A 26,479-nucleotide genomic window follows, 5' to 3' on the forward strand; every position below is an offset into this window, starting at 1 on the left:
ACACTTGGCCTTTTTTCAAAAAATTTAAATCCATGTAATTTATTTACATCTATATTGATAGGTTCATGTGAACTGAAGAGAAAAAAAAATAATTTTAATCCATTTTATAAATTCATTTTTAAAAAGTTAGAAACTTAACTTGAATTACAAATTAGAAAAAAAAAACATTTTTGTCTGGATAGATCATTTAAGATATAAATTAAAGCAGCTATTAATGCAAATCAAACAGACATGTGTATGATAGATCTCTATACATGTTTATTCTTAAATGAATGATATTTATTTAAAAATATATGGATATTGTTGTACATGCATATTCAACAATTGTATTTAACTGACATTTCTAATAAGCCTTTTGTGATACAGGTCAAAGTACAATTTTCTCTCACTTAAAACTTAATTTTTAAATAGATATTACACAGGAATATTTATGTTAATCAATTCAATACGGAAATGCCAATTTCCAAAAGTCTTCTACTTACAAAATTCAAACACGGAAGTTGTATACAATCATTTGGTATCATTATAAATAATTTATAATAGAATAAATGCGGATAAGTCCTAAATTTTCTTTTTTTCATACAATGTTTAAAAAGGCTGTGAGCATACAAATCACATCGGTGCTTTGGTTGTTGTATATCACCTATGGAGGTGAGTTGTCTTGGTTATCATTCTTCTGAAAATCACGAAAAAATAACTGGGTTTCTCAATATTTAGTTCTGATGTGTTTTAGTTAATATTTTCAAAAAAGGCATAATTATTCATACTTTGAACCCTGCAACTTAGTTTCTTTGTTTTCTTTGTGTAATAATATTTGTATTGTTGGTTGAAACTCTATATAAATATATGACGTTTGCCGTTCAGATTGTTTTTAAAAAACACAGAAAAAGTAATGGTTCATAATATCAAAAGTACTTGTACACACTGTTTTGTTTTGTTTTTGACTAGAAACACAATCTCTGAAGACTGAGGATACGTTTATAAATGGGACCTTGGAGGTTTCATGGCATCAAAATGATAAATCGTCTATACTTGCGTCACATGTAATGTTTACGGGAGATTCTCGACTAATTCAACCTTGGATACAAGTTAAAGATGCAAAATTGTCGATCAAGGATGCTTTGAACTACAGCAGTATCCGCCTGAGTATTTTGACTAAATACAGAAATTCTTCCTTTTCTGAATTCCAGTTCAACATTCAAGGTACATTTTTTCCCTTCAGTATACATATACGTTGTCATTATCTTATATATATCCATTCATCATTGATCACCCATTAAAATCTCAAATAGGTGGATATAATAAAGTTTTAATACAATAATATATGATTTTAGTCATGAAAAATATTTAAATGCTCTCTTATACATTTATACATTTATTTTTACTAGACGGTCTTCTGATTGATGTTTAATTTTAAAATATTTACATTAAGAATAAAAACTTCTTGAGAGCAAACCACTTCTAAATCAATATTTCACCAGGAACAAAAATTTAAGTATTTAGTATTAAAAATCTTTTTGTTTCATTTTGAACGCTTTTAATTGAAAGAAAATATTGTAGGTGGTTTTTTTTTATGTTATTTATGGTACTATCTCTATTATGTAGAACGACCTGAGGAAGTAGACCTTTGATGTTTCGCGGTCCGTCTTTGCTCTGCTCTAACTTTGTCTTGCTTAATGGATTTTTGATCTTGAATACTGTTCGTTATCTCCGCATATTTCACAAGAACAGCTTATACTCAAACGACCATATCTGCTTTCTTGTTCCAGAGTATAAAGCTTTATACTATACATATGAAAAAAGCATTACTGTCTGTTTAAAACATTTTTAAATTGAACCTATTTTTGTGAAATTTCAGTGCGGAAAGTGTTCTTAAAGGAAGGAGAAACAGGGATTATATCTTGGAATATTGCTGCATTTCCAAAGACTGGAGTATACGCTATTTTCCATTCAGAAATACAAATCCTTGCAGTGGACATTCACAGGAAGATTAGTACCATTGATTCTCAAAAATACACGTATCTAAGTAAACCAATAAATTCAAAAAACATAATTTTTCAAATAAGAAATATCACCCAACATGATGAAGGCATCTACACAGGCGGTACGTCAAGTGCTATAGCCGCTAAGGGAAATAGGATACATGCTATTGTGTATGGTAAATAATAGATTAAATTAGATTTATAAGCTGACAAAATCTTCTGGTTTCAAACAAATCTTACCAACTCATTCAATTTTCTGCTTTTTTATTTTTTTAAAGTCTTTTTTTTTAAAGTATGTTTTTTCAAAAGTACTTCATTTGGATATTTGTATGGAAACATTTTAGGCAAGCCTAGGAAACCAACTGTTACTGGACAGAGTGTTGTAAAAGTGGGTGACTACGTAACATTGGAATGTTGCAGCAAATCCACTTCTACACCAAAATACTATAAGCTTTTTCCCGCCATTACTTATGAGTGGTATAAGAACAATAATTTTATCAAATCAGGAAAAATATTAAGGCTCATTGTAGAAGAAAGCTTGTTCTTGGACGTAATCACTTGTAAAGCCAAGGAGATACTATATTCGGATCCAAGTGATACGGTGCAAATTCAGAAATCAAATTGTAAGTTAGAATCACTTTTTAAAGTCTAATAGATTATAAAAATTCATTGTATACATTTTTAATTTGTAATTCTTTAGGCTCAAAGAAGAACGAAATAAATTCAAAATTTATGAACGGCTCTGTCGTATTCACATGGCCCAGACAAACAGTGGGTGTAGAGGAGCAGGTGTTTGTGACCCTGAATAGGAATCAGATGATACCGTGGACTGATGTTCATAATCAGGAATATGTTCTTAAGAACTGTTTGAAGCATTCTCCTGTAGAAGTTGATGTTAAATTTCTGTTTAAAACAGACGAGTATGACATTTGCCGTAGTTTGTTTATGAACATACGTAAGTTGAATCTTCAAAGATAATCTTCTTTCCTTCTTATACATCATTTTTTTAAAATATTTTTTTAAACATTTCATATCCTTAATTGTTAATACAAGCTAGGTTTAACCAAACTATTTTTCATTTGGGGATATCATTAAAAATATATCTTGCAAACAATTATGGTTGGAAAAAATGCCTATCACTTTATACAATAATTTGGAACAGGAAACTGTCATTTTGTAATAAGTATTCATTTGATATTTAAAAAATCTCTAAGGGGATCCTAATTTGTAAATTTGTATAATTATCATTTCCTATGGAATATGTGTTGATGACAGATGAATAAAGAAAACAACAACATTCTGTCTAATTAATGAGCCAATAAATGGTCTTGAATCTGTTCAAGACATTTTTAAAGGTTTATTCCACTGTTAAACATTGAAGAGTGTCCAGCTTTCATCTAAATAATTAAATAATGTTCTGCTGAAACAAATTAAAGGAATTTCTCAAATGAACATGGATGACCTTGACTTTTTTTCAGCTGATATATTGATTGCCAAAGAAGGACAAAACGTATCCCTTCATTGGACAATATCGCAGTTCCCTTCCTCCGGGTTATACTCCATTTTTCATGAAGGTCGTTTGCTTATAAAAATAACTGATTCGGGGGCAACCAGCATTCACAGCTATAAATATATCTACAAAAGCATCCCTGTTCATTCTCCAAACATCAAATTCGCTGTTAATAACTTAGCTGTCACAGACGCTGGACATTACGTTGGTGGGGTATCTAGTTCCAGCGCACAGAGCACAAAGGGAATTCTGCTGATTGTTGCAGGTAATCATAATCAAAGCATCTTCAAATAAATTCTACAGTACTTCTCCACAGGCACCTGACGTTACTTATTTTTATTTTAATAAAAAAATATACTCCCTACCAAATAATAAACAAGGTACACATCGTGTGACATCTTGAATTGTTCTAGGTCGGTCACATCCACTTGTATATTTGTTTATTAGGTAGGGAGAATATTTTATTAAAAGAAAAATAAAGTAACGCCGGATGCCTGTGTACTTCTCCGATGTAGGAAATTTAATAGTTTAGTTTTATCTTGTTTGGCGACGACAAAAGATGGCATGCTTTGGATAAGGTACCATAAGTCGTATCAATAGGATAAAACTTTTTCTGCTTGAACCTTGCAATTGACATACCGGTATAATATGCAAGTAAATGTATTGATGTGTTTGATCTTGATTAAGAAACTTTTGATTTTACTGCAGAATTTCTCTCTTACAAATATATATGAAAACGGGTATATGATGAAACTTAAAATCATACCGTTTTATAGTATATAACTATTTATATTGTTTTAGGTAAACCTTCCACGCCAATAATTAAAGCAAAACAAGATGCTGAGTACGGCAAGGCGATCACTCTAACTTGTCTTTCTTCGTCCACTTCGGCCCCACAATACTACAGGGACCTGCTAACTTGGTCTTATACTTGGTACAGAAATGGATCAATGGTTCGACGTGGATCGACATATGCGTTTACTATTAATAGGATTAATATGTACGATGACATTAATTGTCGAGCTAAAGAAGTTATCGAATCAAATAGCAGCAACACCTACAAAATAAGACTCATAAAATGTAAGTCGTTAGCAAATAGCAAACAATTAAACAAATGGGAATAAAGGACTTCAGGAAGATTACATTCATAATTTATTTGATACTTTATTACAGTATTTTTAATATAAATACTGTCCCTAAGGAAATAGCTTTTTAATACTAAACTACCTTTCCATATTTTCTTTACACTTTCCAAGTTGTGACTTTCATAAATCATATTTATTCTATCCTGTTTTGGATATACAATAAAAGTTTGCATTGAGGAAATTTGAAATGGTATTCACATACAATTCTGCAATTTACAAAGCATTGCAATAATGTAGGTGAGATAAAAATGGAACAATAACAAAAACATTTGATTTAGGAATTTCAATATTATAATCTTATCAACAATAAAGCTATATCCTCTTCAAATTTGAAACATGAAAATTTATCAATTTGTGCTTCGGAACATAATGTTTTAAGTGGAAGAATGAACCAAACCTTAAAAGGATGATATTGAAATTATAAAAACAGTTTGGACAAATAAAAAAACAATTGTTCGTACTCCATTACATGAAGTTATTTTACTGTATTATTGAATATAAAATGCATATTAGGTGTGCAGTATTAACATAAGGATAAGATTTTTTCCAGCTATTCCTGCACCACCAGTTGTCCATTTGATCTCGATGATAAACCCTACAACAATGAAGGTATCCTGGAGGTCGGAGTATAACGGAGGGTATACTCAGTATTTTCTAATATACCAGTGGAACAGCTCTCTTTGGGAGGTTGTGGCAAATATCAGCGACTCCAATTCAACCGTTCACACCGCGGAGGTTCCGACCGGTGTTCGTGGTGAGCATGATGTGGCTATTATCGCCTGTAACAAGATTGGCTGCACCATGCCTGCTAAACTTGAAAGAGGTATGTAAATGTGTTTTAATTATATTATTTAAGAAATTTTAAGAAATCGTTTACAAGCCAAATGACTCGTATTTCTTTATTTGTGTGTTCCGGGATGTGAATATGGACTTCAGGTATATTGCATTTATGTGAAATCAAACCTGCCCACTCATTAAGCCGGATTTATCATCAAAGTTACATGTACTGCACCCAGCCGCCCACCGTCTGCCTGTTACGCGGGGTGTTTCTTGTATGGTCGTGTTTTGCTTTAATGTTTTTTTTTTTCATTTCATTTTATAAAATTATCATTTATTTTCAACTAATCATCAAAAGCAAATGGTGATCCAAGTTTGTTCACAAGAAGTAAAATCATTTCTTCCAGGAATGATCAGCATTGGAAATGAGGAAAATGGCTTGGGGTCATTCAAAAAATATTTCCCCAAGAAACACTTTCATTTTTTGTACATATTTATGGAGAAATGATTTTTTACAAGCGTCATTATTATTAAAATATATAACATCGAGCAAATATGATATAATCTTCATATTGATCAGCATTATATTGTGGTTATTTCGTGACATTGGACCAAGACAATAACAGAAACAAACTTGATCAGATTAACCCCAGTAAAAGGTTTACGAAGTCTGAAAATACAGTCAATAAAAAGAAGACTTTATTTGTTTTGGCGTGCTTGTCATGGCCATTTAATAATAAATTAGATATAACACAATGTATGCGCCGATCATTATGATTATATGGCAGCATAGGTAAATGAATATAGATGATGAGCAAGAGAAATACCACCTTGATCCAAGGAGTCTGGAAAAAACAGTACCCCCCGGAGACAGCATTCTTTGCAAAATTATGCCTAACAAAGTCAATAGCCACACGCAACTGGAACATTGAAGGTCCGCAAAGCACATCAACATCGAAGGTCCGCAAAGCACATCAACAAGCTGGTGGATCCTATTCAAGATTCGATCCATGCCATGACGCTGAAACGAGAAATTAAAAGAAAACGAAAAAACAACCGGAAAAAAAAACAGTTGTAATGAAAATGCATTAGAAGAATGGGAGAGGTGCTAAAGGGGGATAAAATATAAAATTAAGGGGAGGGAGGGTGGGTTTTAAAAAATCTTTGCGTCTGCTTCGTTCGATTTACAGATTCAAAAGGAATATTCTAGATGACATGCGCATACAAGAAATATCAAGAATTTTTTAAGCACCGAGCCCGATGATTTATGACGTTCAATGTTAAGAAACTAAGAGTTATCTATCTTTGCATGTAAAACATTAAGCTGCACGAAATAACCAGGTTTATCCATATTGGATAAACCCCATTATTTCGTGACATTGGACCAAGACAATAACAGAAACAAACTTGATCAGATTAACCCCAGTAAAAGGTTTACGAAGTCTGAAAATACAGTCAATAAAAAGAAGACTTTATTTGTTTTGGCGTGCTTGTCATGGCCATTTAATAATAAATTAGATATAACACAATGTATGCGCCGATCATTATGATTATATGGCAGCATAGGTAAATGAATATAGATGATGAGCAAGAGAAATACCACCTTGATCCAAGGAGTCTGGAAAAAACAGTACCCCCCGGAGACAGCATTCTTTGCAAAATTATGCCAAATGGGTCAAGGGACAAAGTCACGTGACCCATCCGCCACAAACTAAAATTGGGGCGGCAATTTTGCGGCCCAAAGTAACAACAGCACAAATCGTGCACAAATTAGGTACAAATCGTACCAAAATATATGTATTAAGCCAAATGGGTCAAGGGACATAGTCGCATGACCCATCCGTCTCAAACTAAAATTGGCACCCAGATCAACAATAAAAGCACAAATCGTGCACAAATTAGGTACAAATCGCACCAAATAACCAAATTGGTAAGTGAAAGGCACAAATTGCGCCTTAAGATTGAAATTTGAAAATTAATGCAAATTGCATTGAAAATGATAAATGTGCAACTCGCACACAATGGGGCTCATGACAAGCATCGCAGAAATGTTCACAAAACAAAATTACACAATTGATATCATTTCTCAAAGTATAAATAAAACTGTTTCCCAAATCTGAAAAACTCCAGTATCTCCCTTGCAATGCGTCCTAATATGTGGATAACTGATTGATGCACCACGACCCTTAAACTTACTTTAAATGTAGCACATGCACTATTAATCCTATGTCTGCACTTCTGTCATTCTAAATTTGCAAGGCAATTTATCAATTATTTTGAGGCAAAATATGTGACCATATATGTAATAAAAGTTTGTGGGAATACTAAGTAAATGTCAAAGCAATATTTGAATTGCAAAGTTGTGTCATAATATAAAACATATATATAAACAGAAGGTAAATTTACAACAATGGTCTTATGTAAGATTTGCAGGCTGCTGACTGTAGGGTTTTATCAATTTATCGATACGTATCAATATACAAGAAACATATCGTATCGAAAATTTACTTCAAATACGTATCGGACAAGCATTTTATCTTCTAATTCTGTTAAAAAGATTGGAACTTCAATCACCAAAAATCATATTTCACTAATTAAATCTGTTAAATAATCATTCAATTTTTTAAGGCAATAACACAGTTTTTAGAATTATTACTAAAGCATAGACAATTTTAATTTAAAATGTTGATTTTACAGTCATTAAAAGTTTTGATTTGATAGTCATTAAAAGTTTTAATTTGAGGTGTAAGTTGTAATGACAATGAAACACTTAAGTACAGGTTCACGTAAGAATCATGCAAAATCGAAAAAATGTGATAAGTCACATGACACCGAATTAGTTCCTGGTGTTATTAAAATAAAATAAAGATTGAATAAGATCATCTCACAAAAAATTTCCCACTTTTGATGTCAAATAAAAAAAATACGAGCATTTGAAGTTTTGGGTTCAAGTCACCGTTTTCAATGAATTATATAGCACAAATATGTTTTCAAAACGCAACCTTCCCAAACTAATATAAAAACGTGATGCATATTTTTTTTCAGGTTTAGTGACAATCACATGTAGGCAAAATGATAGACCTGACAAATGCAAATTATTTGAGAAATCGAGACCTAAAATATCACTTCCTTCCTAAAAAAGTTATCCCCCTTTGATGTTTTCCCGGAAATCTCCAATCGGAAATCCTCGGATGTCTTCCAAACTAAACATGTAAAATTACTCGGAAGTAGACGCCATCGCGCATTTTTTGAACGACGCCAACATTTTCAATGCGGTGTCGAAAAGATGCAGTCTGCTATTTGTAAATTGATGGTAAGTTTTGTTTTAATTGAATATTATTGATTGAATTGAGTTTACTTAAGCATACACTGTGGGACCACCTGGATAGCCTTCAGTGGGTATTCCCTTCATTTGACCTTGACTATCTAGATCAGCTAGAGTGCGCGAAAAAACTTTCGAGGCCCTCAGGATCGCCCTCAACAACTTTGTTATTTAATAAGATCGACAGCGCTATCGTCGTATAAAAACTAGTGTTGGTGCTGCGACATATACAAATACAAATGCAGTTGATAATCTAGAATACTAGACCTAGAATATTATTTTAGAAAATTTTGAAACGGTAGACATGTAGCCCACATGCGTCGCTCCTGGAGTCCTGCACATATGTAAATTCTCAATACCAAAGAGCTTATGTATAGTGTTGACGAATTCTACAATCAGAGTCACCACTATTGAGTTTGTAGATAGGTTAAGATGTAGGTCCACCAAAATCTCTTGATCTAGTTATACAGTGTTTTCCACTGAGATAATTTAAGAAAAAGGAAATTTAAAAAAAAACCAAATGACTAGAAATAAATACCATATGCCTAGAACAAGTCATAAATAAAACTTATTTATTCATTATTCATTGGCGATTATTACATACTCAGAGGGGTTCAAGATTTATTTTTTGCCAAGTGGCAAAAGAGAGAGAAAGAAGGGGGATAAAACGTTTCCCGAGAATAAGTATTTGTACGTCTAACTTAAATATGTATTGAAAGAATAGATTCTCACACATTTAGTTTTTCCATTCACCTTCACTATTACTTTTTATGAGTGAATGGTAGAAAATATTCTACATATTTTTATATATCTAATCTTATATATGATATGTAACATGCGAGGTTAAATTTGATATTAGATTCGGACCGCGATCTTAAGGATATTCAAATTCTTTAAGAAAATTCATTAGCTTCGGAAATGCTGCAAATCCATTCAATTATAAGGCTTCAGTAGTTTTTTAAATGTGTTGATTTTTTTTAAACACTGGGGGTACCTTTTCAAAGAAAAAATCGTAGAACAAAGATATTATTTTCCACAATCTTATAGTTTTCCATACATGTGTGTGAATCTTTGCCTGAGAGTGTGTAAGGGGGGTGGGTGGGTGGGGGGGGGGGGTAGAGGGACACAACCCTGGAACCCCCCCCTTTAAAAAATTGCTGGATCCGCCCCTGTTATTAATATATTCGATCATTACATACTTTTAGTTCAAGATATATTACTGTAGTCAACCGCGACTCGCACAAATTGTTCAGATAAAATAGTTCCATCATTAATAAGCAGATATAACATAATTGTTCATGACAAGAATGTCTTCTATGATAATTTATCTACACAACCATATCTGACATACTTGTCTTTATTTTATTTTAATTTATCTCCGTCATCAGTTTCAAAACTGCTCGCCGAGTGGAAAGTGAAACTCAACCATAGAATGGTTTGTTATAATCTCGGTTAAAAGAAAAATTAGAGAATGTGTGGGTTTAAAAATTCAACTCCAGATTTTAAATATTGCATTGAATAAATAAAATGTCATAGTGTCTTATTTTTCATAAAAACACTACGATGATTTTTCTGTATAGTTTTAGAAACAGATTTTTAGCCAATCAAATTCGATGGCTAATTTTTGTTCGTCTTTTTCAAGTAAGCTACCTCGGACGCAAGCTTTATTGATGTCGTTAACTCGGCTAAATTGAATCCCCCCCCATCCCCCCACATAGCAGGTTTAATCATAAGAATCTCCCTGTTTAAATGCAGTAATACGTGTATTTCTGATTTTTAGCTCTACTGGTCAGAGACCAGATGAGCTTATGCGATAGACTGCGTCCGGCGTCCGGCCATCTGTCTGTAAATAATTTTTCAAAATGCTACTCCCCCTACTTAGCACACAAGTAGACTACATTAAGATATGTAATTCTGTATATGGGTTTTTGATTTCGATGAACAGTGTTGCCATTGTAACTAAGAATAGAAAATTCTGTGAAATTCTTTCAAAAAGCTACACATCTCCAACACTTTTGGTCTGATTTCAATATAACTTGGCACACAAGTAGACTACATTAAGATACACAATTCTCTTTATCGGTTTTTGATTTCAATGAATGGTTTTGCCGTGCTGACTAAAAAAAGAAATTTGCATGTGAAATTCTTTTAAAATGATACATATACTACAGTTTTGATCTGATTTCAATATAACTTGGCACACAAGCAGACTACACTAAGATACATAATTCTGTGTATCATTTTTTGATTGCAAGTACAAACCAGTAGAGCTTCAGTCTCGACAGAGACTTCTGGTTTTTCATTGTAAATTTATCAAGAAATCTTAATTTCTATTTCAGTCTACATGTAGATCTGCTTGCCATAGCTATTGAGTCCCAGTTACTGGATACATGTGTATATGTTGTATGTGTCGATTGCTGAATTTGCCACAGCTCATCAACTGGATATGAAGGGTTTGGACTAACAAGGCCACATATCAGGTATAACTATAAGAATCTCTCTGTTGTCATAGTAACTGTATAACATGTATTTCTGATTTTTTTCTTTATTGTAAATTTATCAAGAAATTCTTTCTATTTCAGTCTACACGTAGATCTGTTTGCCATAGCTATTGAGTCCCAGTTACTGGTGTTGATTGCTGAATTTGCCACAGCTCATCAACTGGATATGAAGTGTTTGGACTAACAAGGCCACATATCAGGTATAACTATAAGAATCTCCCTGTTGTCACAGTTACTGTATTACACGTATTTCTGATTTTTTGTAATTGTAAATTTATTGAGAAATTCTTTCTATTTCAGTCTACATGTAGGTCTGTTTGCCATAGCTATTGAGTCCCATTTACTAGATACATGTGTATGTGTTGATTGCTGAATTTGCCACAGCTCATCAACTGGATATGAAGGGTTTGGACTAACAAGGCCACATATCAGGTATAACTATAAGAATCTCCCTGTTGTCTTAGTTACTGTATTACACATATTTCTGAATTTTTTCTTTATTGTAAATTTATCAAGAAATTCTTTCTATTTCAGTCTACATGTAGGTCTGTTTGCCATAGCTATTGAGTCCCATTTACTAGATACATGTGTATGTGTTGATTGCTGAATTTGCCACAGCTATCAACTGGATATGAAGGGTTTGACTAACAAGGTATCAGGTATAACTAAAAACTCCCTAATGTCTTATTTACTGAAACACATATTTAAGAATTTTTCTTTATTGTAAATTTATCAAGAAATTCTTTCTATTTCAGGCTACATGTAGGTCTTTTTGCCATAGCTATTGAGTCCCAGTTACTGGATACATGTGTATATGTTGTATGTGTTGATTGCTGAATTTGCCACAGCTCATCAACTGGATATGAAGGGTTTGGACTAACAAGGCCACATATCAGGTATAACTATAAGAATCTCCCTGTTGTCATAGTAACTGTATAACATGTATTTCTGATTTTTTCTTTATTGTAAATTTATCAAAAGGAGAGGGGTTCTTACTATTTCCTTAAATTATCTAAACATGTTTGCCATACTATTGATCCCAGTTACTGTTGATTGCTGAATTTGCCAAAAAAAAATAATGTAAAAATATGTAAATTTTTACACAAGGCCAAATATGCATAATTACATATGTGTGTAAGCATAAGCAGCAATAAACTGTATTCAAAATTGCATTATATGATTTTTTTTATTTGTAAATTATGTAAACCATGTTATCAGGACATGAAGATCTGTTTAAAGCCAAGTTAGAGTCCCAGTTAGAGAGGTTCATTGCAGTTTGCCACGGCTCATCAACTGGATTGAAGGGTTTGGTTCTAACAAGGCCACATATCAGGTAAAACTATGAGAGAATCTTTGTTGATCATTTATTGGCTGTAAATAATGATTAGTGTGTCATTTCTGAATTTTTCATTGTTAAGAAATTCTTCTATTTTAGTGTTCATCTAGACCTGTTTGTCATAGTTGTGTATTTTGACATGTCTGATTGTTTTCATACATTATCTGCCTGTGAACAAATCGTAGGCAATGTCTCCGAATGTATTTTTTTAAACTGCTCACCTTAGCTCAAAATTTGAACATGAAAACCTAGTGAAACTGGAAGACTGACAGATGCCTGAGATCACATCTGCAGCTCTGTAAACTAAATGAAAAACTAACAGAAGGAGAATTTTGATTCCAGAAGAGCTGGGATATTTTGTGATTATGACCTTTATCAAAGTCACGTTTGCCCTTTTTTAGATATTTGATAAAATAAATGGAAATATAAACAAGTATTTCAAATATCTCACAATATTCATATTTATTTCTACAAGGGGATGGAAGAAAAATAGGGTAGTGAGGTGAACACAGTATCATATTGCATGTATTGGAAACAATTACTTTATTAGATAAATTTTGAGGTATCAAATCAAAAACTGTGCCTTAATGAATATTATTTATTGAAAACATTTTAAGACCTTTTTTTTCTTAAAAGTGATAATAATAATAATAATAATACATGCATCTCTGTCTCATACTTTCTTCAAAAGATGGATCTACTGTGCAAAAGACATGAACATGTGTATGTACACTTTCAGATACAGTAAAGGTTTGCAGTGGAAACCCGGAAGAGTGTGTCTGCATCCTGACCACCCTGAACATTCAAAGGCAAAGCCTCAGCATGGTCTTTCTTCCTTCTATGCATTTGAAATTTAAGAGTTATGGATGTTTACTCCCACTTGGAACAGGTCAATACTCTTTTTAACACATGTTTTAGGCTATGGAGAATTATTATCACCCCAATATCAAAAGGAGAGGGGTTATACTGTTTTAGCCTTGAAATTTATCTAAACATGATCAATACCATGATAAGAAAGATACATGTTCATAGAGAATTTAAAAAAAAAAAAAATGTAAAAATATGTAAATTTTTACACATGCAAATATGCATAATTACATATGTGTGTAAGCACTAAGCAGCAAGTAAACCTATTCAAAAGTCCATTATATTATTAATTTCTTATTTGTAGGATTATGTAAACCATGTTATCAGGACATGAAGATGAAGTTTAAAGACCAAGAGACTGCGCAAGTCAGAGAGGTAATTCAAGCAGTCTTAACTAAGGCTATCTAAATTTAATTCTGTGGTTCTCAGGCCAATTTTCGCAAAAAGCCGAAATGGCCGACCCAAGTTTTACATAGGGATATCAGGGGCTGACAAATAGATTTTCAGGCACTTGCCCACGGGCAAGTGCATGGTCAAATTTCACTTGCCCTACTTCAATTTTTACTTGCCCAACCAGCACTTTATATTCATCATGATCATTAATTTGTCTCCAAATTAAAAAAAGATTTCAGCCTAGGATTGTTATTTTGAATATTGGCGACATTTAAAACCATCTGCCATTAAGTACTACGTTAAAATCTGTTAATTGATTGTATGCTTTTTCCAGAATAATACATGTACTTTCTTTTATAAACACAAGAGACGTAAAATTGCTATCATATTTCAGCTATAGTCATGATATCTGCTATTTGTTTAAATAAGTTTCAGGCCTTTTTTTCTTCTTATCTCATACCTCGTATGCTTTGACAGTTTTGTACTGAGTTTTTCACTAACATTCTTATGGACGATGTCGATCGTTTTCTGCCTCATAACTGTCAAAACTTTCTTCATTTCTCCAATGCCAATTTGTCACTTTCAATTAAGTGCAAATACATGTACTTAAAACTTTCGGTAAAATTGCATAATGATGACACAATTAAACTGGTTCGCATACGAAGTGTGACAAACAAAGGAAGATAACTCTTACAACAAAATAATTTTAATTTCACGGAAAACTATGACATTTTTAAAAATATTAATTTATTGATTATTTTTAAGCTACTTGCCCACGGGCAAATGCCTATTAAAAATTCACTTGCCCGCCTCCAAAATTCACTAGCCCCAGGCGTCGGGCAATGGGATTTGTCAGAGCCTGGATATATAGGGAAACCTTTTAAAATCTTCTTTTCAAGTACTTCAAAGCTATGCTTAGTGATATTTATATGGAATCATCCTCAGGTAGTGTAGATCCTAGTTTGTTCAAATCCTAAGTAAAAATTCAAGCCGGATGTGCACAGGTAAGCGCTGTTTTGGGCCTCATGTGTTGATTTGCAATGTGCAGTATTTTTCACCAAATTCCAGTATTTTGAAGACTGCTGTACCGTATTTTGGTCTAGAAATTATCACATGTATGTAATCAATAAATGTTTTGTTATACCTTTCATTTCAATTCTTTTTTTGACACATGTATTTTGTACTGTCTTCCTTGATGTTACAGTGTTAACATCAACAAATGAAAATGAGATTATGCTTTGACAGTTCTGTGGCATAAGCAGTCCAACATTTCCTCAACTAGTCGAATATGTCACTCAGCGGTCAAACATTGATTTATTTATGCCCGCTCAGCAAAACATCAGAAACTTTTTTATATAGATTTATATAGGAACAAATTTTTAAAGGTATAACAATGCTAGATATAACTCCTATTTAAGTTCCATATCATGAACATTTTACATGATTGTGCCTTTATATACATGTACGTTTAAATATTCCAATTTAAAAGTCATGATTGGGATTTTTAAGTCATATCTAACAAATTCTTTTAGTGTCAAGTGGAATTTAATGAGTAGTATAGTTATACATTTTCTATAAACCTTACACGTATACATTTTACCTGTTTGCATAATTGCACTGATTTAATTTTTTTAAACAAGGATTTGGGCACATTTAATTTATGTGCATATATTTATGTTTTAGGTATTTCCATAGCAGAATACTGCTTATTTGAGCCACAGGCAGGGAAACCAAATGTGATTCCAAAATAGCGCACATAGAATGAAAATGAAGAGCTATGCAGCAAGTGGGCAAACATTCTTAACTGCATCAGACATCAAAACATGCACTTGATTGATGAAACGTGTGCTGGCTCATTACAAAGATTTTTATACTGAACACAAATTGTTATATAGCAGAATTTGAAAATCCTTGTTTAAAGTAAAGCGTCTATAATTAGAATCCAATGTGAATCATAATTCACTGACAATGCTACTGGTCAATGAATGTGCATTGACCTTATATAAAGTTTCTAGATCAAGGATCAATTTTCAAAACCCCAAAACCTTCGGCGTTGTCATAAAAATTTAAGCTGTTTCTTGAGTGTCTCTTTGTTATATAATAAATATGACTTATTAACAATCGCAGATTTAATGGTTTTGATCAAACTTTATACTTGATTTCAAGTTAACTGGCTTGGACATGTGTCTCCATCCATTCGATCAATCCATTCTTTTCCCATTTTTCCCAACAGTCGAAATACCTCAAACTTTTTATCATCAATCTTCAAATTTAATTTGTTTCTGTGCCTTTTTCAGCTTTGATTATTAATTTTCAGGAAAACAAATATTCCCAGACAACAATCCATTCACTGTTACTGATTACAAGGAACCTTTCAAAAAATATGTCCCCTCTAAATGGATTCCTTTCCTTGATGAATTCAACGTAACCGCCTTTCAAGCTGATTTGCACCTTGCGTAATTTATCAAAATCTGTGACGAACAGCTAGTACAATGATTTGTATTTGAAAATATTCAATTGTCTGTCTCAAATGTATATATACTTGTTAGAAATAAAGAACAAGTTTAAAAATTTCAAAGGGAAATAAAGTGGGTCGGTACGTGATCAAATCTTCTGAGAAGGCCTATCAGTATTCAGAGGATTTGATCACGTGACCGACCCAATTTACCTCTCAATGGCTCTCATTGAAATTTTTAAAACTTTTTGTATATTTCTTAAATAAATTATTGCAAGTCAGTTTTCAATTTGTTAGAAAACCAATGAAATTCCAAGTCTCATGCAGTTGGTGATCAGGCCATCCTTAAAAATTTGTTTGTTTGGAATTGCCGCCTGAAGGGTTTCAGACACAGGAGGGAGGGAGGGAAATTATTTTATTTTTTTTAATTGAAGATAAATTTAAAATTTTTAATAAAAATCTTAGTAAAAAGTACATACATTTTCTGACTTTTAAAAAAGGTATCTACCATCAACAAAAACTCCTAATTTTACATAGATCTGACACTATCTTTCGGTGTTTTGTATGGTGCCTGTGATACATGAATAATGGGCAAAAAAATTGATTAAATAAAAAAAAAATCTACCTACTTTTGGTCAATAAAATTTTTTCAGGAGGGGGTATTACAATGAGGCGGGAGGCAATTCCAAACAAACTATAATTTTATTTTGGCCCCACCCTAAATTTATTAAAGTTCTCTTTTTTTTACTCGCAGGTGTCAGAGGATGTCAAGTGGCAAATGTAGCTATAGATACAACAAAACAGTTGTTCAGTACCCACAAGATGAAAAACATAAACAACTACAGCAGTATCACTTATCAAGAGGATGGTATGATTGTGCGTAAAGCTTATAATATTGGGAGAGGCTTACTTATGTCAAACTTGGATATCAGGAAGTTTACCAGTTCTAAACATGAGGAACACACGTCTGGATGCTTGATATTGGAGCCCTTTATTACCCCTGCTATGCAGAAGGGAGAAATAAGAACTAAATCAAAGGAAAATTCTGATGGTTTAGAAATTTCTGGAAATAACACTGAGAGAGAAACTGCTGAAGATGCTGCAGTGGCATTATTTTATTGCCCAGAAGTTGGCTGTACCAAGAAGTATTCAACATACAGAGGGTTAGAAACTCATTTGTTGTGTGGTAAACACCAAATGAAACTAGACAAAAAGTCTACATTCGACCAAATAAAGCTTCAGTGGGCACAGCTATGTAGTGAAGTAGTAATCACCTGCAAAAATGTTTTGTCCTCTAAAGAAAGTGTTGAAAAGGAGCTTAAAGCTGAACCTATGGGATGGGGTCTTAGAAAACCAAGGAAGATTTCACGTTTTCCAGAGAAAGTGAAGGACTACTTGATGAAAAAATATGAAAATGGCAAAAAAGGGAGGAAAGCAGTTCCATCAGAAGTTGCTGAAGAAATGAGGGTTGTTACTGATGAGGATGGAAGCAAATTATTTAGTGTCAGTGAATGGTTGAGCACAGCTCAAATAACTTCTTTCTTCTCCAGAATGGCAAGTAAGGGATATGACAATAAACCTGTGACAGAGGATTTTGATGACAAAGATTTACTGGCAGCTTTGGAAGCCATTGAGGAGGATGCACTGATTGAAAATATTAATTTGGCCTCGTAAATTTATAAGGAAAGGGACATTTTGCCACTCACACAATCCAGCTATCCAGATTTCTGTTCTGTTGGATATTATTATATTTAAAAAGATGTGTGCAGACAAAAACTTGGATAATACTAGTATTGTATCTATGTATTTTTTCTTTGATCTTATGACAAGTGAAAACAATCCCTTTAGCATGTTTAGCTTTTGTTTTCATTCATGTTCATAATTATAAATATGCTTGTTATGTGCTACAAATGTTCTAAAGCATTTAATTTTTTCTAGATGTAACAGTGATCTTATAATTAAGGCAGCAATTGCTTTTGATGTTTATTAGATTGACCAGTATCTATTTTTTAAAATATAATTCGATTATAGTCAGAGAGAAAATTCAGATTATGTGTTATGAGTGAACAGGTGAAAGTTTTTTGTGCATATCTTATTTCTGAGTACCTACAGTGTATAAGCCCTATGTTGATCAAACATGCATGGGATATACATCTAAGGATGCATATTACCAGGCTTGCTTCAGTCTCAGTTGCTAGATCTGACATTTTCTGGATGAGAGAACAGGTGAATGTTTTTAGTGCAGATCTTATTTTCAAGTACCTATAAGCCTCGTTTAGTATGACTCAAAATCGCAGGGAGCAGAAGGGGTCTGTGCATCTTGCTGAGCTGAGAAAGATACAATTAAGCTGACTTTTTTTAGCTCAACTGAGCCAAAGGCTCAAGTGAGCTATTCTGAACAAAAATAGTCCTCTGTCTGTCGTCGGGGATGTAAAGTTGTCACATTTTCATTTTTTTCTCAAGAACCACTGGGCCAATATCAACTAAACTTGCCACAAAGTATCCTTAGGTAAAGGGATTCAAGTTTCTTCAAATGAAGGGCCATGCCCTCTTCCAAGGGGAGATGCTTATGAATTAATGAAAAAGTAATGACATGTTTTAAAAATCTTCTTTTCAAGGAACACTGGTCCAGGAAAGATGAAATTCATGTGGAAGCATCCTCAGATAGTGCAAATTCAGTTTGTTCAAATCATGACCCCAGGGGTAGGATGGGGCCTTGATGGGTGGTCAGGGTTCAATGTTTAACTTGGGAATACATAGGGAAAATCTTTTAAATCTTGTTCTCAAGAACAACTAACATAATTGGTCATAGCTATATGGAAGCATCCTTATGTGGTGTAGATTCAAGTTTGTTCAAATCATGATCCCACTTGAACCCACTTTAAACTTTTTCAATACTGAACTGAGTTTTGTTTTTAGTTTTACATAGCCAGAGCTCAGGTGAGTGATGTGGCCCCTGGGCCTCTTGTTGCAGTAAAATTGTTAATCTTTGGTTAATCACTTTAACCTTTATCATATTTTATCAGATGACAATGAGTGTGATAATATTTTACGTAAAATAGTTCGAATAATATTCACCATTGAACAAATCATGCAAACTAATACAATTTTTGTGTGACCTTTTTGCACCAAAAAAGGATCTGCTTGGAGTATAAAAACTCCAATAAAAAGGCATGAAAATATTTCCTTGTTTCCAACTGAAATATGAATGAAAGAGATATGACATAATATTAGTAATTATTTAAGTCAAATTGTGAAATTTATGCTAATTAGCAAAGGAAAGCATGAACACTTTTTGAAATATTTAGAAATGTGGCAAAATTAAATTGTCCGTTGCTATGGTAACCATAATTTGTCAAGTTTGAGATTCATTGCATGTGTGTCTCTATTGTTTGTCTTTTATTTCATATAAAGCTTGAATTAAAATAAAGTTGGGAAGTTTGTCATTTTTATGCATAATTTTGTGATATTTTGATAAAATTGCAAAACTTGCAATATTTTTCTTATGTTGGTATCTTGAGTTCATGGCAAAATTAAAAGGAAACCTTGACAAACAAAAAATTAATGGTTTTGAGAAGATTATAAGTTGGTTAATTAATAGAAAAAAAGTTACAGAGAAATTAACCAAAAATCTTTTTAAAAAGAGAGTTTCAAAAGTGGAAAATTTCAGTGTTTTTCTCTGAAAAATAGTACATTTGGCCCAGAAAGTTGCATGTCGTTGCCATGGCAACAGTTACCATGGAAATCTTAAAATAGGTTTATAATTCCAATATTGGCTTTACTCCTAACATATATGCAAAATTTGAAATAATTCTGAAAACATGGACTTGTCACCTATTGCATGATTCTTACGTGAACCTGTACTTAATTTTTATGAAATTCATACGTTAAATGATTTATAAGCCTTTTATGATTGACTTGTAATAGAATCCAATATATCGCATATATCTTTAGAAAAAAAAATTATTTTATCGTATCGTATCTAATTTTTTTTCAATTTTGCTCAATACACAGCCCTGGCGCCCAACTGCCACCTTCCGATCTGCGTAATATTTTCCTCTGTAAACACTTTTGTATACAAGTGGGTTGCAACCCCAATGTGAAAAATCAGTACGTCTTAACTTCAGTTGACTGAATATTCAAAAACTGCAAAGCTTTGTTTAAAGTTTATACAATGTATAACGATCATATTTTGTACCTAAGAAATAAATAGTCCAATATTTTAAATCATGGTAGCAAAATATTTTGATTGATTAATTTTTATTGTTCTACGCCAAGTCGGCAATATTTTAGTCATAATTTGAAGATGTTGTCAAACAAAAATGTTCCAACAAGGAATTTACATGTTGATTACTAACCAATTAATTGCACCTTGATTTTAATATTAAAGTCTATGGACAGCGCATATGTGTTTGAAAGATATTTTAAGAAGTAATCTGAATTTCAAACTAATCCGAGTATTATCTCTTGATGAAAATATGCGTTTGTTTGTTTATTAAAATATGATATAAAGTGAATAATACCGAAGAAATTTAGATAAATATTTTTTTTTTTTTTTTTTTTTTTTTTTTTTTTAATCAAGGCCAGGTAACTCTTAGAAACTTTCAATGTGCAAAATGACCGTCTCTGTACATGTTATTAGTCTGGCGAATTTTGGTTCATTTCACTTTTATCTTTATCTAAAAGTGTCGAAAATCCCTTCATTATACATTGAATACCTTAAGATGGACGGAAACTGATATTGGGATAAGGGTTTTGAGTTTAAATGTGAAAATTGAGACGCCCTATCAATATTTGTACATAATACAGCAAAATTCTGCAAAGACTGAAACAATCATATTGTAATATTTTTCAAAATGCAAACATGTTCCCGAACCAGTTTGGCCAGTCTAAAATGTTGTAACAAAAAACTTGAATGGTATCACAAGAGACAATTATATGCTTGATACCCAAAGCCACTATTTTACTCACTTTTAGTAATGCAAAGAAAGCTCATGTAAAAGCAGACTAAAATAAAGCCGCTTCAAAATCATGTAAAAGCAAACTTAAATAAAGCAGCTTCAAAATCATGTAAAAGCAGACTTAAATAAAGCAGCTTCAAAATCAGAACACAAATCTGGCAAAACACTGACAATGTTATCCAACATAGGTATTATAATAGTTTTCTTATATCCTGAGACGCATTAGTTACATCTCTTGTAACCAACCCAGATCTTATTAATAATAAATGAGTCGATTGGATTCTGTCAACCATGCAAGTTGATGACAAAACTGATTCCTGATAAATAACATTTGACGGTAGAAAAGCCATAATACTCTGACATATATATGCTATAAAATTAATCATATGATCAAAAGGAGGGGACCAGATCTGCTGAAATGATACCTGTTGCCTGAAATTGAAAAGACTTTTGCTTTCTGTATTTTGAGATACACCAGTTTGAAGGAGACTGGCTACAGCTGGCTCCTATAAAATAGTCAGATGCAAAACTGAATAGGTACATGTACATGGAGGGAAAAGGTACTGTAATGAAACCTGGTCCACATAAACCGAGAAATAGTATATGGAATTTATTTATTATCATTATTTTATAATATACCTTGCATATGTTGCTTTCAAATGTACATGTACATTAAACTTAAAAAATCTGCATAACTAACATCCCGACTAATGCCATAATTATTTTTTTTTTTTTTTTTTTTGGATGTTTTGTGATTAAATTGCTATAAACCAAAGAAAAATTGTCAATATGAAGTTGGTTTTTTTTTTTTTTTTTTTTTTTTTTAAATTTAATTTAAACTTTCAGCCCAGATCATAATCCTTAGTACAACAGATACAATTTCTAGGAAGGCGATATCCCTGCATTACTCCTCAGGCCAGTCAACCGGTCAATGTGGGCAAGACCAATGTTTACTAAACACCACACGTAACCATTGAACTATCTAAATAAAATTGAAGTGCATTAATTTTATAGATTATTCCTGCCATACACGACTAGGAAATGGTGTGAAGTGTCCTACAATTAAAATTCCCAAGAAATAAAATTAATATTAATTACAAATCAATAAGTCTAGAATACCTTATTTTTATTTATTTATTCAATCATTTTGGGAGTCGTTTAGAAAAACAGAATATTGTTAAACGTTTAATTATTCGATTAATTCAATTATTAAAAAATTAATTCTATGTATATGTATAATTTAGTGTATATTTAAAGAAATTAAATGTTTATGTACATGTAATGGGACGATTTTTTTTTTTTTTTTTTTTTTTTTTTTTTTTTTAACAAACCCCGATATTTTAATTGAAAATTATATAAAAATGGCATTAATAGATCAACGTAGAAAAAAAAACGAACGATGGAAATCCCAAATTATTACTATGTGAAGCCTAGATGGATAGTTTATAGACTATTTATGCAGGGTCTTGGTTTTTTAAAGCAAGTTTGTAATTCTGGTTTAAACCACGACGGATACACGTGCATTAGATTTAGGCAAATTCCCAAATGTGCAGAAATACACAAAACACTCGATATTGGTTTTGGCAAATAGCAATGGTGGAAAAAAGGTGTCATATTTTGTGAAAAACATGCATAGGGTTCCCCTTGATAACAAATATGACGTCATTTGAATGTTGCATTGTATGGAAATTCGTAAAAATTAAAAAATATGATAATTAATAAAAGGATTTGGGTCAAATTAAACTGTACCTCGATTATGTTGAGCTGGATTAGCAGGTAACAGGTAAACTAAGGAAGTTTCAGTGACTCTGAGTCAGGTGCCTGCTCGACAATGGCGACATCATGTTCAGAACTGCATGAAATTCTACAGCTAGGCCTTCTCTATGTTTTAGGTCTGGATACGGAACTTCTTGTGATTTCTCTGAAATAAGGTCTTCTGGCCTTTTAAGCTCTTGATACACGTAACATATTTACTTGTATTTGACAATAAATCAGCAGATGATGATCGATTAATTCTTTTAAAAAATCTTTGCGTCTGCTTCGTTCGATTTACAGATTCAAAAGGAATATTCTAGATGACATGCGCATACAAGAAATATCAAGAATTTTTTAAGCACCGAGCCCGATGATTTATGACGTTCAATGTTAAGAAACTAAGAGTTATCTATCTTTGCATGTAAAACATTAAGCTGCACGAAATAACCAGGTTTATCCATATTGGATAAACCCCATTAAAACCTGCCGTGAACAATCATGTAATGAACATGGGGTATTATTCGGGTATTGTAAAGAAGCACACGAGACATATAACTAAATGAGCATTGTGACCCATTATACCATCCTTCATTAAATGAAGCCTTTGGTTTTTTTTTATATAAACAGGGACAAATGAATCTATGGAGAACACAGATAATGGAATGATAGGCGTCGCCATGGGAACAGTCTCTGTTATGGTGATAGCTATACTGATTGTAGTTGGAGTACTGCATACCAAATATGGTACAAGTTTTGGAATATTTGAAATCTTTTTGTTTAAGTTTTTTCTGAAATTATGTTTAAATCACACATGCATGAATTCATTGTCATAATGTATCTCATAATCAATGTATATTAGAGACAGTGTATCATTCTTCTTGCAAAATCTGAAGAAGTGCAAACGCTTCCAGTTCACAGTTTTTCTCCGGACAACTGTTAATTACGAAAAGAAAAGAAACTAAAAGAGAAATGAAAAAATAAAATAAGTTGCATCGATTTGCACGCTAGCATTAAAATAGTTGCATATTGACGTAAACTGCATGTCAATATATTTAACTAGCATAGATGTCAACAAAAAAGTTGCATCTAGCTTTTTGGAAGTAAAGTCGGCAAAGAGAACAGATTGGTTCTTTCTAACATGTCCACAACGTTTCATGTTGACATATTTATGTCGACATAAGTATCTTGCATGTCAACATAATCCATGGAAAAATAATTAGAATGTTTACAAGGGGCAGATATTTGCCACCATATTTTTGCCCCCTTCATGCAAGGTTAATTATATGTCATGCGAGAAAAGTATGTCAATTATATTCTAAATAATTATATTGAAAATCTTTCCAGAGAATCTAATTTTAACATGGATAATTCATATGTGGATATTTGACTTGAAAAAGACGTTAATGGTAATCTAATAAACGTGATGTCTGTAACTTTTCAATCATCAACTGCCCTTACTTATGCATGCAGCAATATACCTTCATCACCTTCATCACCTTCATCACCTGCATACGGAGTTTATATATCTCTGTTGATTCGATACGCAAGAGCATGCTCTACGTATGAACAATTTCTAAAATGAGGTAAATTACTGACAAACAAGTTGATGAAACAAGAATATCAGCAGTCTCGTTTAAAGTCATCATTTCGTAAGTTCTATGGTCGATACAATGGCCTTGTCAGCAAATACAATTTATCATTTAGTCAAATGCTGACTGAAGTTTTTCATACTAATTTTTAGTCCATGAATTGACGACGGATTTTCCGTTATTTCCCAATCATGACAAGGAGCACACCGCGGATTTGGCCGGTCCATAGGGAATTCTCACTCCATAATGGCACCTGATCCCACCTCTAACGTTTAGGAGGTCCGTGTTTGCTCGGCTCCTATTTGTATTGTTTTATGGACTTTTAAACTTGAATATTGTTCTGTTATCACCATGCATGTATATTTCCTGGATGAAATAATTACTAACGCCTAAATCTGACGTTATACATCCAAGATGCAACATAATGCAATCTGACATAAATTATGAGACGTACGTATGTCAACATGCAGTATGATAAAATTTACGATAGACTTGCGACTCATTTTGCAATAACATAACTCCATGTATGTTGGCATGCTACCTTTTTTTGTCAACATGCGAGAAAGTTATATTGACATGCGACTTATTTGACATTAATCACTTCAAGTTACTTACCATCATCTTTCCGTATTGATACTATTTTCTTTTTCGTAGTTTACTGCTACCTTGATTTCCCTCTTCTTCTAAAAGGAGACATAAAACGTTTTTAATTTTGTTAGTAAACATTCTGTCCCAGAACCTTTGCTTTGCTCTCTCGTGGATCTAGAGGGGATTAGAGGATCCACGTGAGATTTCAGTTATTAAATTAATTTCTAAGTCAATGATAATGAAAAATATCCTTACCCCCCCCCCCCCCCAAAAAAAAAAAGAAACCGGTCCCTTTAAAACGAAAGGGACAGTGTGTATCTGAAGAAACAACTTGCCCCATGGTGAAAAACCCTTTTCATAGGAGGGGAATTGGGGTGAATTTAGGCACTTGCCTAAATCAGTTTTCCTCAGATACACAGTGTCCTTTTCGTTTTAAAAAAGGGGCCGGTTTATTTTTTTTTTTAAATACATATAACTCTGAAATCGCAGATGCGTATATATACACAGATAGTTCTATGTGTCATAGTGTGGTCCTTTTTTCATACAGGTATTTTGGAAAGGTGCAAAAGATAATAGTTGCTGCAGAAGATTCTTTGGAAGAAGGAAATTTAATGTTTGAGGAAATTTTATATTCTATGGTGGATACGGAATTTATTTCACAAGTTATGTTTTTTTTCCTATATATAGTGTATTTTGACAAGTGGGAAGTAATTCAATAGTTATTTATTATACTAGATGTGTGATAAATACTGACGTGAAATTGAATAAGTAGTTACATTGTAATGCTGGATTTTATGTACATGCATAGAAAAAAGAAAAAAATATGATTATCGTTTTTATCATTGATTATCGTGATTTATCATTTTAATCATGTCTTGTACATACTTAATGAGATCATATCAGAAATTAAAAAAATTTTCTTCCGGTATCTCATTGACAAGTTAATTGGATTCTTTCCGACCAATTGTAAACGACACTCTGAAATTCTTTGACATCGAAAAAAGTTTACTTTGTTTCAATTGTCAAAAAAAAATTCATAGTGACGTTTGTTTTAGCGGACCCCAACTGGACACAAATCCTGAGTCTGGGCCCTAGAAAGGGAAACATATGCACAGGTTTTTTCTCCTCTCTCTGTATGTTATTTTATGTCTGATTGTTGGAAAGAGAACCACCCTGGAACCCACCCCCACCCCCCTTTTCTGCTGGATTCGCTCTGACCCCCCCCCCCTCTTTTCTATATTTTAAAATTTTGGGTCCAACCACTCTGTGTTCTTTATAATGCATTGCTTCTTCCGGCC

At 32.7% G+C, this 26,479-nt stretch overlaps 1 protein-coding gene and 1 long non-coding RNA gene across 2 annotated transcripts; both read left to right on the top strand.

The window, feature by feature from the left end:
* Positions 1 to 584: 584 nt before the first annotated feature.
* Positions 585 to 26,086, top strand: LOC134250901 (uncharacterized). The gene is made up of 10 exons (XM_062733265.1): positions 585 to 651; positions 949 to 1,203; positions 1,859 to 2,158; positions 2,327 to 2,605; positions 2,683 to 2,937; positions 3,461 to 3,757; positions 4,294 to 4,572; positions 5,188 to 5,460; positions 23,632 to 23,748; positions 25,729 to 26,086. Exons 1-10 carry the CDS (start codon positions 585 to 587, stop codon positions 25,752 to 25,754), a joined length of 2,148 nt encoding a protein of 715 aa, XP_062589249.1. The 3' UTR covers positions 25,755 to 26,086.
* LOC134250904 (uncharacterized) lies at positions 11,151 to 11,833 on the top strand. Its single transcript, XR_009988622.1, has 3 exons — positions 11,151 to 11,216; positions 11,319 to 11,669; positions 11,772 to 11,833. It is a non-coding gene; the product is annotated as an uncharacterized LOC134250904 (long non-coding RNA).
* Positions 26,087 to 26,479: the final 393 nt, after the last annotated feature.

This window comes from Saccostrea cucullata, unplaced genomic scaffold (assembly GCF_032062105.1).
Source record: "Saccostrea cucullata isolate Sc308-1 unplaced genomic scaffold, CSIRO_AGI_Scuc_v1 ctg1687, whole genome shotgun sequence".
NCBI lineage: Eukaryota > Metazoa > Mollusca > Bivalvia > Ostreida > Ostreidae > Saccostrea > Saccostrea cuccullata.